The sequence below is a fragment of the Pezoporus flaviventris genome, unplaced genomic scaffold, assembly GCF_033815535.1.
Source record: "Pezoporus flaviventris isolate CSIRO_AGI_PZ_B2104156 unplaced genomic scaffold, CSIRO_AGI_Pfla_v1 ptg000002l, whole genome shotgun sequence".
In the NCBI taxonomy this organism is placed as follows: domain Eukaryota; kingdom Metazoa; phylum Chordata; class Aves; order Psittaciformes; family Psittacidae; genus Pezoporus; species Pezoporus flaviventris.
The window spans coordinates 37,178,090-37,192,155 of NW_026892550.1; the positions used below are offsets into that span (position 1 = coordinate 37,178,090).

The window sequence follows — 14,066 nt, forward strand, 5'->3', positions numbered from 1 at the left end:
CCACAGCCCCTCTGGGAAACCTGTTGCAGGGTTTCACTGACCTCATGCTTAAAAATTTCTTCATAAACAATCATAATTTCTGTTGTTGCAGCTTGGGTCCCTTGTCTCTTGTCCTTTCACTGCACAACTCCCAAGAGAAGCCTGAGTTTGTCTTCTCTGCACTCTTTCACCAGGTGGCTGAGCATATGTGGCCGGGGCAGTACCACACGGCCCTGATGAGAAGTTTCTAAAACATGCTCAGGCAGCTGAAGAGGCTGAAACACACCCATAGTTGGGAGCTGCTACCCAAATAGGAAGCCCCAGTTAAGATGTGCAGAGGAAAGCTCTTCATCTTACAAGCATCACCAGCATGCAGCCTGTTCAGCATAGCCAGGGACACTGAAAAACACAAAGTTATAAAGGACTGAAATCCCCCCAAAGGGAATGAACAGAGCCTGTCTGAGCCCCTAATAGCTTAACCTTTTCAGGAGGTGGTTCTCATTCTTAAGCCTGTGAACTGGCACTGAGCTTCTAGCCTTCTATGTGGCATAAGTTCCTTCATTTGCATTCCTGTTCCCATAAAACCTGTTAGCTTTTACTTTTGCCCACTCTGTAAAGGCATTGCCCATGGAAACCAGGAAAGGTAGTACTTAGTTTCTAAATAATACTGAATTAGCTCTAGTTTTGTTTTGTAGCATCATCCTTGATATTTATTTATAGACAAATGAGAACTAGAATGAAAATTATTTTGTTTTCTTGATCACTTACAAGCCAAGACAGCATTGGGATGCTAAAGCTATAGGAACATAATTTATGCATTATACAATAAGCTGGTTTCTTGTACTTTACTTCTGAATTGAACAGCCTCACAGTTAATAGGATTACACATTATTCCAAGAACAAGAACAGGGCAGTCTTACAGAAGTGAGAGAGCCAGGAAAAGGTATGCACCACTGCCCTGCTTTTCTGTTCTTTTGTGCTCTGTCATCATGTTGTTCTGCACAAATGCAGTATTTGCAAATGTAGCCCCTCACTTGTAGTAATTTTCTTTGGTGGTGGTAGTACTGGGAAGCAAAGTCATCTGTGACATGAAAAAATAAATGGTCGATCAAAACATGTCTCTTGAGTGATTAATGTTCCCAGCCAGTCCAAGCTGGGACTTCTGTTCAGACTGATGCTTGATTTTGGACAGAGAAATTTTATCCTCAGTTTTTGTCCCTGATACACAGAGTGCCATGATCCTGCAGCTGTGTTTGTTCTGGAGCACATCTCTGGATGGAAGTGCATAGAGAGCACAGTAGAGTTGGATATCATGTCACTTGGAAGAAAAGCCTGTCATAGGTCCCTCATGTGGCTCAAGTCTCGTGCAGTTTTCCGTGAAAGTTAATCCCATAAGCAGTAGATTTATTACTTTCAGATTTTCAGTTTATACCATTTGGGTTGGGTAAGAAAAAAAACAAAACTATTAAATGTAAGGATCACTGGCAACCAGTGGCAAATGTTGCTACAGATAAAATGTGGCAGAGCCAGTTACCTATATATATAAATTCTAGGTCCTGAAGGAGAGTTGGGGGATTCCTCTGTTTTCCATCTTGGGAGTAAGCCTGTCCCTGACTACAACTTTGGGTGGAAAAGGTAGCTCAGAGTAGCCGGAGGTGTTCTTTTTGCTTTTCATGCACCACAGTTAAGAGATAAAAAGAGGGAAAAAAAAAAAAAGGAAGTCTATGTAACCAAATTAAATATTGTGAACTTTTACTCTATATAAGTCTTTTACAAGTAGGTCATGTGCTTTGGGATGGGAGAAGGGAATGCTTACATTCATTCCATGACCAGAAACTTATAATGACCCTTTTGTGGCAAAAGTGCTCCCAGAGACTCAGTCTGTTCCTAGAGAGCGATACTCAGCATTGCAGATGGCTTCCTTCATGAGTTTTGTGAGTTACTGTCAGTCTTGAGGAGTTATTACAGGAATCTTTGGTTTAGTCTGGTCAGTGCAGCTTTCTCTGACTTTTAAGTTAGATTAAAAGGTTACAATTTTGCCTGCCTTCATCAGGTTTATCATGGGCCACAGCTGATAGCTGCCTCTCATGGCCAAGATCCAGGGTGGCACTGTACCCACTTCTCCTATACTCTGGATTGTCTAGCTTCTTTGCCGGAAGTGGGCAGATGTCACTAGCAGTCCTATTTTGATCTCCTTAGCCTTCTCCCCATTTAGTTGTGTGATTGGATCATAACCCGTTACGTCATTTATGTTTAACAAAGCAGCTGGCTTCCAAATTTGTTTTCCCTGATGTCCTCAGGCTGCTGTTGTGCCTGGAGCAAAGCAGTAGAACAGAAACTTTCCTTTGCACCAGAGTCTGATGTGAGCACATTTTCTACTCTTTCAGCTCTTTCTCTCTGCTTCTTCCTGCTTTCCTAACCTGACTCCATCATTTTTGGTTCTGTCCAACAGGTTAGCAGAGGGTCTTGGGCCTGCAGGTCCTTTCATGTCCATCTTTGAGCTTTCTGGTTCTAAGTGAGTCTGAGAAAGCCTTCTTTGGTTTCCTTCATTTTTTTTGTTCCCCACTAGCAGTGCAGAGGATGCATGCCAAAGAAAAGATTCCCTGCCCCTTCCTAGTTGCCCTGGAACATTTGTCTAAACTTGCAGTTTAAAACATCGTTCTTCAGAGATCTCTCTCCCAGACTCCTTGAACATCCAGAGCATTTCCCTGGATGGCACATGAAAGCAGTAGCCACCATTTCCAGACATTCTGCTTTAAATGTAGTGCCGGCTTATTCCTCTTACAAGCCATCAAACTTTATTTATTTCAAACAGAAATGTATCTGCAGAAGTATTTAGTGTTTTCTTAATATTCTTTGTTCCAGGAACATATATTGGAACATACATTCCCAGGAGTGACATGAGTAGGTATGCATTTCCCACAGTAGGCATAAATTATTTGGCTCTATTTCTTAACATTTAGTGTTGCTATTTATGGTTCAATTTCGTGCCAGAATGAGGGAGTCACTGTTATTTTCAGACAAGTAATTGGCCCTTTGACCATATTAAGAACCAGTCATGTTTGTTACCATTATATTTTGCTTTTATATGCTCTGCATTAAACACGAGTAAACATACAGAGTAGGCACCTGCCTTAAGCTTCCCAATACACTGCAGGTCCTTCCATACAGGTTTTCTATTCACCCATTGGGGTGATGCTATTTAATTGCTTTCCATGGTAAACACCTTTTTTGATTGCTACTGATTTTACTGTCATCAAAAAATATGGTAGGCTCAAATACAGTAACAACAAGCCACAGTTAGTAATTAGCAACACAAAGCGTAATCAGTTTATGTTGTTCTTTTGCCCTTCCCATTGTCTTAATCCAGCCAGTCTTTGTTCTTGCTCCCTTGCCAAGAAGTGTGACGTGTCTTTTGGCTTTTGTGTATGGCGCAATGCAGATCTATAACACTGCACAGAAACATTTTAGAGAGTGAATATGTGTGACCATATAGAATGGCTGTCTCCAAGGTTAATGGAGCAATAGAAATGAGATGTAAATAGTTACTGAATTGAATAGGCAGAATTGAAGGATTTTTTCCAAAGTGCAGATTCAGACAGGCTGTACCTATACAGAACTTCAAACCCACAGGCTCTACGCATATTGCATAATTTAAAATGGATTTCTAAAGTTTTTATAGCTTTATATGACAAATGAGAATTGCATACTAATTTAAAGTAAAAAATTATTCTGACTTTTCAAGACAAAAGATTTCCACATTCAATAATTAGAAAAACAGAGAAAAATGAGGGCAAACTTGGAGCTGTGACAGGCATCCACACCATGTGTGCAGCTTATCTAAAAGCACATAGTTTGTCATTTCTAGTAGTGATTTGTCCTGCAAAATGGAGGAAACTCTCTTGCTCTTTTAATAACAGTTGTATCTATTTGTATGAAATTAAGTTCATTACTTTACAGAGAACGGTGAATGGAGAAGAAAATAACCTAAGTCAAATATTACCAGTGAAAAACAGTAATATTGTTTTCTTTCCTTTTTGAATAAAGAAAAAAAGGGGGAATGGGATTGTTCATTTGTTTTTATTTTAGTGTTTCCTTTATATATGGAACTGAAGTAGCCTTGTCAGCAGTCATTTTCTGTGCTATGGTAGAGGAGTTACCACAGTGTCAACCAGATTTTTAACAAAATATAAACAATTTTGCAAGTGAAATCTTCATTTGGGGAAATTTTTTTAGATAGTTACCTGTATTTGGATTCCAGGTACACTCCTCTAACTAGTAAGTTTCACCAAGTTTCAGTTATTTACCTTTGAAACACATGAGTAAAACCAATGTAGTTGGATACTCTGATGTGATTTTAGCATAACTTATGACCTTTAGACTCTTGAGTGAAATTTTCAGAGGTGCTCATTTCGAGGCATATGTTGTGTCCTGACTCAGTACTGAATGCCAGTTGTGTTTGCTGAAAGCATTATGACTGCAGTACAGAACACATTTGTAAACCCCCCTCCTCTGTCTACAATTTGAAATCACTGTGTAAGAAAGGGCTCATTGTAGATGATAAGTTGAGGGAAAATACTTTGTGAGAGTGTGCAAAAAGTATGTGCCACATAAGGAATGGAAAAGTCCCAGCTTCATTTGGTACTTAGTTGCTGGCTGGGCTTAAACCGTGACAGTCTGCTCTAAAAATGACATTGAAATGACTTTACCAAGTACCAAATATCCTCTTTTAAGAATATTCTTTCATGCTATGTTTTATCTCAGATGACTTAAAAAAATGCAGCAGCTTAAAGTGAATGGCCTTTCCTGTATGTGCTGTATTTGGACAAAATTGTGTATATTAAGGATTCCAACAGCAACTCCGAAAACTTTTCCTGGACCAGTTCTTTCTTACACCATGCTCCACGATTCACCTAAACTCATGCACGTGACATAGTTACAGCACTGAATCCATAGTGACAGCTTTAATGTGCTGTACCTTTGTTTCTCCTGTTGATTTTGCAAATGTTAAAAAAAAAGAGAAAAATCAGTCGAACTTTTGGCATACAACTGTAGCTGCTGCTCTAGCTAAATTGCTGCTAAGTGTCTAGGTGATAAAAGCTTTCTCCCACGCCTGCCACACTGAACAACACTATTATCAGGAAAATGTATGCATCTTTTTCCAGTAAGAATAAGGACTGTGATAACTTTAGCATTTAGACAAGACACTGAGCTGATGATTGTGAAATGCATTAATGGATGTGTCACTATTTTAAAAGAGCACATCTAATGGATTGTTTATACATCCATCTCATTGTACTTATTTATTTATTTTATAGGATACTTTAAACATTAAATTGCACAGATCAAGGTAGAACTCTCCTGTGACCTCCTCACGTCATGGGCCTGTGTTGAACGGAACCAATCCCAGTCCCCAGCCAGTTGTGTATGTATACCGCTGAAGGAAAATGAACATACTGAACAGCCACCACTTTTTGTACTTTCTGCCTACCACACGCCTTGTCATCTTATTAGCAGCTTTAGCAACTGCTGAGGATGTGACTAATAGCACTTTCAACCGCACTGACATGAACACGGGATCCGTGCCCTCGGTGATCTCCCACATCGACCATATTATAGTCAAGGAGGGGAGTAGTGCCTTGATTGACTGCAATGTCCAAGGTAGCCCTAGTCCACATTACAGATGGTACAATTCCAACGGCTACCTACTCAAAGAGGAGGAGAATAAAGGTAAGATCTTCATGTTCTCACTGATATAGCCTGTCCAGAGGCACTTCGGATTTCAGCAGGTTGACTAATTACCTGAATTTAATAGTCTGACTGTGGTATTTTCCTGTGTGAAACTGTGTGAAAACACAGTGGCAGCCATAAATTTGTTGTGTGCACCTTGGAAGAAAACAGTAACATTTTGTTGTTATTTAAAGCAACACAAAGCATGAAGCTGAAACATTTAACAGAACGTGTAGACAGGCTTCTTTCCCTGGAAGGTTTCGGGTTTGATCTTGTTTCCCTTTCTGTCCTCTTTTGTTCTTCTCTGGAACCAAAAAAGATTAAAAAGCTGTTTTCCAACTCAAGGGAGGATTCTCTTGACATATGACAGTAATTTGTTGATGTGAATTCAACACAGCTAACTCCCTGATACACCTGTGGTCTTTATGTGTAGTGCCATGAAGGGTGAGATGCAGGAGATGCCCTGAATGACCAACAGAAAGCTATATAGGGCAGCAGTCAGAAGGACAAGCAGTCTGAGCCTTCCTGGCTTTAGTTAAGACTCTTCAGTTGCATTTGCTGGAGACCTTAATTACACAAGCTTGTTTTCCTTAAATGGAAGGGTTAGGTTATAATCCTAGTTATAGTTCTAGGGAACATTTCATTGGAGGTGGGGGGAAGGTGTTTTGCTCATGTAATCCTTCCATACTGACTGCTTTGTTCACAGCATCATGAAATAAACTAGTTATTCATACTAAATTCAAAATAGCTTGCCTAACTAATAGCTGACCTGAGGGAGAATGCTGCTATGACAGGAGTAATGATTGACCCAGCTGGATACTCAAGAGCATAGTGTATCTGTAAAAGCTTACTGCATAATTGGTTACATTTTACATGATAGTATTTCATAATTTTCTGAGTAAAGCTAGAAATAGGAACTACTTGAGCTAGTGTTTTCAGGTGTAATCTGTGCAGTCATAGCAACATACTGTAATTAGTGCACTGGAGTGGTTTCCTAAGGCTCACTAATAGAAATTTTCCCCTTTCGTTAGGCATCTAACTTTAGGTCTTTGTATAGTCAAGTGAGAGAGGCAGGTACTAACACAAATATTTAGGTAGCTGAGCAAAAACTTTGACCAAGTCAGTAAAAATTGCATATGTAGTATTAAGACAACATCACTTGGACTTTCAACAGGGCACTTCCCCCCTTAAAAAAATGACTGCCTTCCTATAAGAAATGTTTCCTAGCTCAAGGCCTTTCCTTACTATGTATACAGTTACGTTGCATATGGCGTTGAATTGTTACCAAAACCCAGAAATGATACCTTTCCTAATCATTGTTTTCTTGTTAGGCTTATACTGTCTGCCAGGATCCACTGGCCCAGATGCAGTCATTGAGTCACAGTTCAGTGCTGTTACGTCTTTTATAACAGCTGGAGCCAGGATACATCAGCAAGGCAGCTTATCATTTAACAATTAATAAACACCCACTTTGCCAACATTTCAATTCAAAGAAATACTGAGCAGCCAATACTCTGTATTTTTTTCTTATTCTAGAGATGGAGAAAGAAGTGTTACCTATTACAGATAGAATCATAGAATCATAGAATAGTTAGGGTTGGAAAGGATCTTAAGATCATCTAGTTTCAACCCCCTGCCATGGGCAGGGACACCTCCCACTAAACCATGCCACCCAAGGTTCTGTCCGTCCTGGCCTTGAACACCACCAGGAATGGAGCATTCCCAACTTCCCTGGGCATCCCATGACATTTCCTCTATAAGAGTGTTGTCCTCTGAATTTGCCTAACTTTAGAAGATTGGGGTGATTTGTTTATGTGAAGGTCTGCTTTAGACTGAGCTTTTTATTTATTCTATATTTCTAAATTTCAGGCAAAGTGATGCAGCTGTTTTCAAGAATTACACTAGGGCAAAACCCAGTGTTTCAGATAAGTTAAAAATTGTAAGTAAGCAGATAAAAAGATGTAATTAAGAAGTGTCCACACAGGAATTGAGGCAAGGATCTTGTGGGAATACTTTCTATATAGGTTTCTATAAGCCATGCTTAATTAGAAAAACTTTCAAAATGCTAAAAGCCCGTAAGTACTCTGACATAAAGGCTTTTTTTGACTAATGAGTTTCAAAATTGCCCACAGATTCTTCCTTGAAAGAAATAATGTAAAAAAAATAATCTTTTCAAAAACCAAAGAACTATGTAAAGGATAAAATAAATGTAGAAGCAAAGTGTACACCAACATGTGACAGGAGTGCATTTACCTGCACTGCACAGAGGTTTTAGTCCTCTCATCACAGATTCTGTGTGTTTGCTTAGATGCCTTAGTAGAATCATAGAATGGTTTGGGTTGAAAGGGACCTTGAAGATCACCTAGTTCCAACACCCCTGTCACAAGCAAGATCACCTTCCACTACACCAGGTTGCTCAAAGCACCATCCAGCCTGGCCTTGAACACTGCCAGGGATGGGCATCCACAGCTTCTCTGGGCAACCTGTGCCAGTGTCTCACCACCCTCATAATGAAGAATATTTTCCTCAATGTCTAATCTAAATCTCCCCTCTTTCAGTTTAAAACTATTCCCCCTCATCCTATCACTATATGCCCTTGTAAAAAGTCCTGCTCCAGCTTTTTCTTCATCATTCAGTATGGCTAGTAAGACAGCAAAACTGAATTTCCTATTTTGTTTTAATCTACTTTCAGCACATCCTTTGGCATCTGTTTCTGCCACCAGGCTAACTCTCCAGGCTGGCATGCAGATAAAAGCAAAGCCTGACCTGCTCCCACAGGATCTGCTGTCTCCTGTGCATTTTGTAGGGGCTTCTGGAGCCATTTCCCACTTGTGCTGCATGACACAACTGTTTTTCAGGGAGCTGTGAGCAAATTTTCTGTGTGGGCACATGTAGGAACTGTGCAAAGACAGCTGGGGTCCAAAGGGGCTTGGGTGGGTTAGCGATAGCTTTTGCCACAAAGAGAGTGTGTTGCAACCCCAAGTAAAAACAATGCTCATGTTAATAGACTTAAACTGGTTAGGATTAAGGAAAACCAACTTTCTGATAGTAAAGATAGGTGCACACCTGAAGTTCCTTCCTGTGGAAGATTCCATTACTGCCTTCAGCAGATATCTGCCAGGTGCCTGCTTGGGATTGCGTTACAGAGATTGAAAACAGTTGAGCCTGCCTCTGAGCAGCCGTATTAGATGATCTTGCCATCTTACATAGGCCTGTGTCATTGTTCTAAAAGGAAATCTGTATGACATCACTCTGTGGAAAGTGTTCAGAAGGCACGGAGGCACTCCTACACTTTGTGGCTGTTTTTTTTCACCATGTGAACCCTTCTAGGGATAGGTTTACATGAATGAAAGAATTGATACCAGATTTTCCCATTGTAGTTGAATCATGTTTTTTATATCAAAGTTGTAATTTAATAAGTCATATCACACCAAATAATGCAAAAAAAAAAAAATATATACATCCTCAGGTCTAAAATGGTAGTGATAGTTGAATAAAAATGAAACTCACTCGGGGAACTGAAAATCTAATTCATTACCAATATGTAATGCCAAACACAGTAATGAGCTGAATCTTGAATCACTTTAGCAGTGATAGCAGCACTGGATTTTAGCATGTTGTTTAGTCTCAATTTAATAGCTAAATTGTTCTGCTGTGCCAGGTTCAAAGGATATGAAATGTACAACTGCATATAACGACTAAAAATACCACTTACATTTAATTGATAGAAATGACTCTTAAAAGTAAAATAAGTTCCATCGTGATGTGTAGAAGTTCACACTGGCAAAAAAGGTGTTCTCTGTCATGTCTTTTCCCTTTCCCATCCATTTTACTCCCTGGTTCCTATTTCTTCTTTTTAAAATCATCTTTCAAAATTAGATTTTGAAAACCTCAGAGAGTAGGCAGCATAGTATATGATCTCTGAAATTTTAGGGGTTTAAAGTTTACATTAACAGAATTATATGAGATACTGTAACAAAACACCAAAAAGAACCCAATTGTAAGAAAATGCATTGTCAGGGAATAAAATAAGGAGGGCTTAGTAGGTTTGTCTGCCTCACAATCCCATTGTTACTGTTTTTTAAGGAAGTGTGGCATGCGTTTGGGAGGCTCTCTGGGGTAAGTAGTTCTATCTGTGTAACTTAACTGGCCGTAAGATTGTGATAGATGTCATGCATATTAATTTTTTTCATGAGACTCTTTCAGGGCATGATCAGATTATTCACAGTTGATGTCAGGATTTTATAGTAACACATCTAGGGATAGAGAGGCCTTTGTGATGGTAAATTCTTTGTCTTCTTGTGAACATTATTTCCTTCTTCCAAAATCTGAAGCCAGTTTGACAAAGATGATGTTTAAAACTATGATGATTATGTGAACAAAATGCTTCTAATTAAGTTACTCTGTCTCCTCTCCAGCAGGAAAATGGTGGTTTCTTGACAATGGGCTACTAAACATTACCAGCGTGTCTTTTGAAGACAGAGGTAAATACACATGTGTTGCATCTAATACGTACGGCAGTGTTAACAATACTGTGACTCTGAGGGTTGTCTTCACCTCCGGAGATATGGGCATCTATTACATGATTGTCTGCCTTGTAGCTTTTACCATTGTTATGATACTGAACATTACTCGGTTATGTATGATGAGCAGTCATCTGAAGAAAACTGAGAAAGCAATCAATGAATTCTTCAGAACAGAAGGGGCAGAGAAACTCCAGAAAGCCTTTGAGATTGCAAAGCGTATCCCAATTATCACTTCAGCCAAAACACTTGAGCTTGCCAAAGTAACCCAGTTCAAGACCATGGAATTTGCTCGCTATATCGAAGAGCTTGCTCGGAGCGTACCTTTGCCACCTCTCATCATGAACTGCAGGACTATAATGGAAGAAATTATGGAGGTTGTCGGTCTGGAGGAGCAAGGACAGAATTTTGTACGGCAGACAGCAGAAGGCCAGGAAACCACTGAAACAGATGAGCTATACATGATCCCAAATGCTTTGAAGCGCAGTGACTCTCCCACAGGTGACTCCGATGCATCATCACTGCACGAGCCACCTCAACAGATTGCAATAAAAGTATCAGTTCACCCATTGTCTAAAAAGGACTGCATGGACGGTCAGTCACAAGAAAGCATGCAGCTGGACAGCAAGGAAGAGGACACTTCTCAAACACCAGCACTTCCTGCAGAACCCCTTCCTGAGCCTTCTGCTGAACTCAGTTCTGATGACACAGCATTGGCAAATGACAAAAATACATGCATTATATATGAAAGCCATGTATGATAGTTACTCCTGAATCTATGCATAGCAGGAAAATCAGGTGGAGCTCTTTTAAAAATACATATTGTAATTGCCGCTAAGCCTTACCTGGAGACTATCATAGCAAAAGCATGTATGTGGATTATTTGGCACTTTCTTCTCAGTTTGACTTTAGTTTACCATGATGTATGGCAGAGTAATTGCTATTACATTAATATTAATTGCTCTTTTTGATTAGGAGTATTTCCAAGAAACATTTACCTCAGCATTTTCTAGGTTGGAGTTCCCTATAGTGGCCTCCTGAAAGTCACTGGTAGTCTTCGATGCAGGACACTTGAACTTACTAAACATAAAACTGGTTTTCATTTTCCTCCTTGACTCTCTTATTTCCATCTACAGCATTTTTGCAGATATTATCTTGTGAATTTGAAATATTGCCCAAGAGGCAGCACTCCAGTAGCCAAATCAAATCCTAATAGGTCCCATTTAAAAAACCCGTTTGTTCAGCTGCATTGTCATTTAGAGGGCTATTAAAGAAAGTTAAAATGTTTCCATTTCATTTGAGACTGCACTGCTCAGGCACAGGGGAAATAGTTTCCCTTTTTCCATGGAATGAAGATGCCAACAATTGTGTTTTTTTCACATCAAGAAACAACTTTGAGGTATATTTTACAGATGGGAAAGTGTGTAAACATCTCACAGAAAGTTCCAATCCAACAACTCTGCATGGATTTTTTTATAATTGACCGTTTCTAACTTTGCCAGAAGTTTATATGGAAAATAGCTGCAAATATGCAAGATGTCTTTGGGTTTTGTTTGTTTGGAGTTTTTTTGGTAGTAATTTGGTAGGAGTAAGTATGCACTACCTTACCAAAAGATACGCAGGTTCCTTAACAGTCCTGCGAATGCCAGTAATCAGCTGGTAACAAGGCTGAAATGGCAGAAGACCCTTTTATTGGGATTCTCAATTTGGTGCAGATTCGTATTTTGAAGATCAAACCTAAATTCATCTATGAGTCTGACAGTGTTTTATCCAAACTAAAAAAACAAAATAATATAATTGTCCTGTGAAATTCCAATATGACGATCACACACAAACTGTTTACTACATTGTAATTGCTTTGTTATTTTACCTCCTACCTGTGTAGGATGTTCACTGCTTGAGTACATGTGTCCCTACCCCAATAAAGCTTTAATCATCACAGTGACTGGGGCATTAAAAAGGGTCAATGTTTATGCCAGGAAATGCCAGGAGTGGAAAGGAAGTGATAATTCCTATTGCAAGTAGACTATAAAGAGGACCTTCTCTGGAGTGAGTCTGGAATGAAAGCTCTTCCAAGGAGGAGTTGCGTAAGATTCATAACATATTACTTAATCACCTGGCACACTTTAATTTGGAAGTAATGAACAAACTGTCACCTTACAGTTTTTAAGAAGGACTGTAGTGTAAGTACAGCTACTCAAAACTAATCTGGAATTAAGCATATTGCGGAAGTCACTTAGGTCTCTGGGGAGATGAGGTGTGGATGGCTCTCTGGACATTTTACTGAAGTGCCCACATCTACATAAGGTGTCCATTCAAGGCAGTCAGGTATATTAACTGCACAGGTAATTGAGAGCAAACAAAGTCAATGTTGTAGCTCTCTAAAAAATTCATTGATAATGAACAGACATTTTATCTCAACTTCCTCACGTTAAACTGCAGAGCTTCACTAGCAGCATAATACAGGAACACCCCATGACTTAAGTAGGTGATGTAGAGAAGGCTCCATATGTACCTTTCTAAAGTTATTTAAAAAAAAAACAACCATGGTTAATAAGGGACTTAAGATTTTGTGACCAACTTGTGAAAATTGCGGTATTGCCTAATGTTTGCTTGTGCTCACCACAATGGCAGGCATCTATACAAAATGCATTTGCACATTCCCAAAAGGAAAAAAAGGGCAAAGTCCATTCCAGTGCCTGGAAATATTTTAGGTCCAGTAAAGTAATGTAAATCTCGAACACAGGGTAAATTAAGGGAATACCATAAAGAACCTCACTTCTGACCAGTGTGATTGAAAATACTACTGAAGCAAACTGTTAACTTCTTGTCTGCATCCAAACTATGTTTCTATTTAGTGTTTGCGTCAGTTTTTCAAGTTACTTAATTTGCTTCTGCTACGAAAAAGGCTGAGGGCAGAAACAAAAGCAGGAACTTGCACTAAATTCCTTTAATTCACCTTAAACTCCTGAATATAGGCATCTTGATTTTTCTGCCTGACCAGCATTTACAAACAATGCTCACGCATTCTGAAGTTACCTGCCTGGTGCCCAGCTAAGGTTGCACAGATGAGCAAGAATGTTTTCCTTGAAAACATAAAAATAGGTTCTAAATTACACTTAAAAAAAGAAAAAGTTTCAAAGTTATTTATTAAAATATTTTAATTTTTTTCTAATTATAAACTTCTTACAGTAGAGACCAGCCCCCTTCATGTATTCATATGGTGATTGGTACCAGGCAGTTCTGATCCAGCTGCTGCCCTCAGACTGTCCTCTATCCTGTTTATTTTTACTGAGATACATTAGAAAGCAATCAATCCCTATGGTTTTCTTCAAGATCTCTGTGTAAACTTCCTTGAAGATAAAGACTTCTTTTTTCCCCCAGAGATTGCCCATAAAATGCATGTGTTTGAAGCACACACAAATGTACATTGCAAATCACATATGAGCAACAGTGATTTGGCTTAGATGCATGTAACAGGTCCAGTGCACCAGCCAGTCTGCTATAAATTCTTCAGCTTTGTGATGTTATGGGAATAAAAGCAGAACAGCACTGTATCTGAAGAAAATCCAGACTGTAATGGGTCTGATTTAAGTATGTTTTCTGCTTTCATGTATGCTGCTCAGGATCTTTATGCATCCATTTAATTATCTTAAAGATCTCTTCTGACCCAAACGATTCTATGACTCTGTGATATAATATGTGTAAAGCCTAAAGCTTTCTACATACTTTCAGGCACTTCCTTTGTGAGAGAGAGAGATGGGAAGCAAGACACAAACCCATCTTCCCTGTTCCAAACTTTCTGTCTGTGCTATTATAAAGTAGACAATTCTG

The 14,066-nt window shown here is 39.2% G+C and overlaps 1 protein-coding gene across 2 annotated transcripts; it reads left to right on the plus strand.

Annotated features, from left to right (window-relative positions):
- Window positions 1-4,801: 4,801 nt before the first annotated feature.
- Window positions 4,802-12,601, plus strand: MFAP3L (microfibril associated protein 3 like). 2 transcript variants are annotated; one of them, XM_061475312.1, is made up of 2 exons: window positions 4,802-5,709; window positions 10,131-12,601. In XM_061475312.1, exons 1-2 carry the CDS (start codon window positions 5,427-5,429, stop codon window positions 10,991-10,993), a joined length of 1,146 nt encoding a protein of 381 aa, XP_061331296.1. In that variant the 5' UTR covers window positions 4,802-5,426; the 3' UTR covers window positions 10,994-12,601. The 2 variants fall into 2 exon arrangements, with proteins under 2 accessions (XP_061331296.1, XP_061331287.1); XM_061475303.1 differs by having other exon boundaries at window positions 4,803-5,709; window positions 10,128-12,601.
- The last annotated feature ends 1,465 nt before the right edge of the window (window positions 12,602-14,066 follow it).

What these genes read in the sequence shown, in the direction of transcription:
- MFAP3L (XM_061475303.1), top strand. Translation starts at nt 5,427, where the DNA reads ATGAACATACTGAACAGCCACCACTTTTTGTACTTTCTGCCTACCACA. An exon ending in CAAAGAGGAGGAGAATAAAG is followed by an intron (nt 5,710 to 10,127) that starts GTAAGATCTTCA and finishes TCTCCTCTCCAG; the next exon opens with CAGGAAAATGGTGGTTTCTT.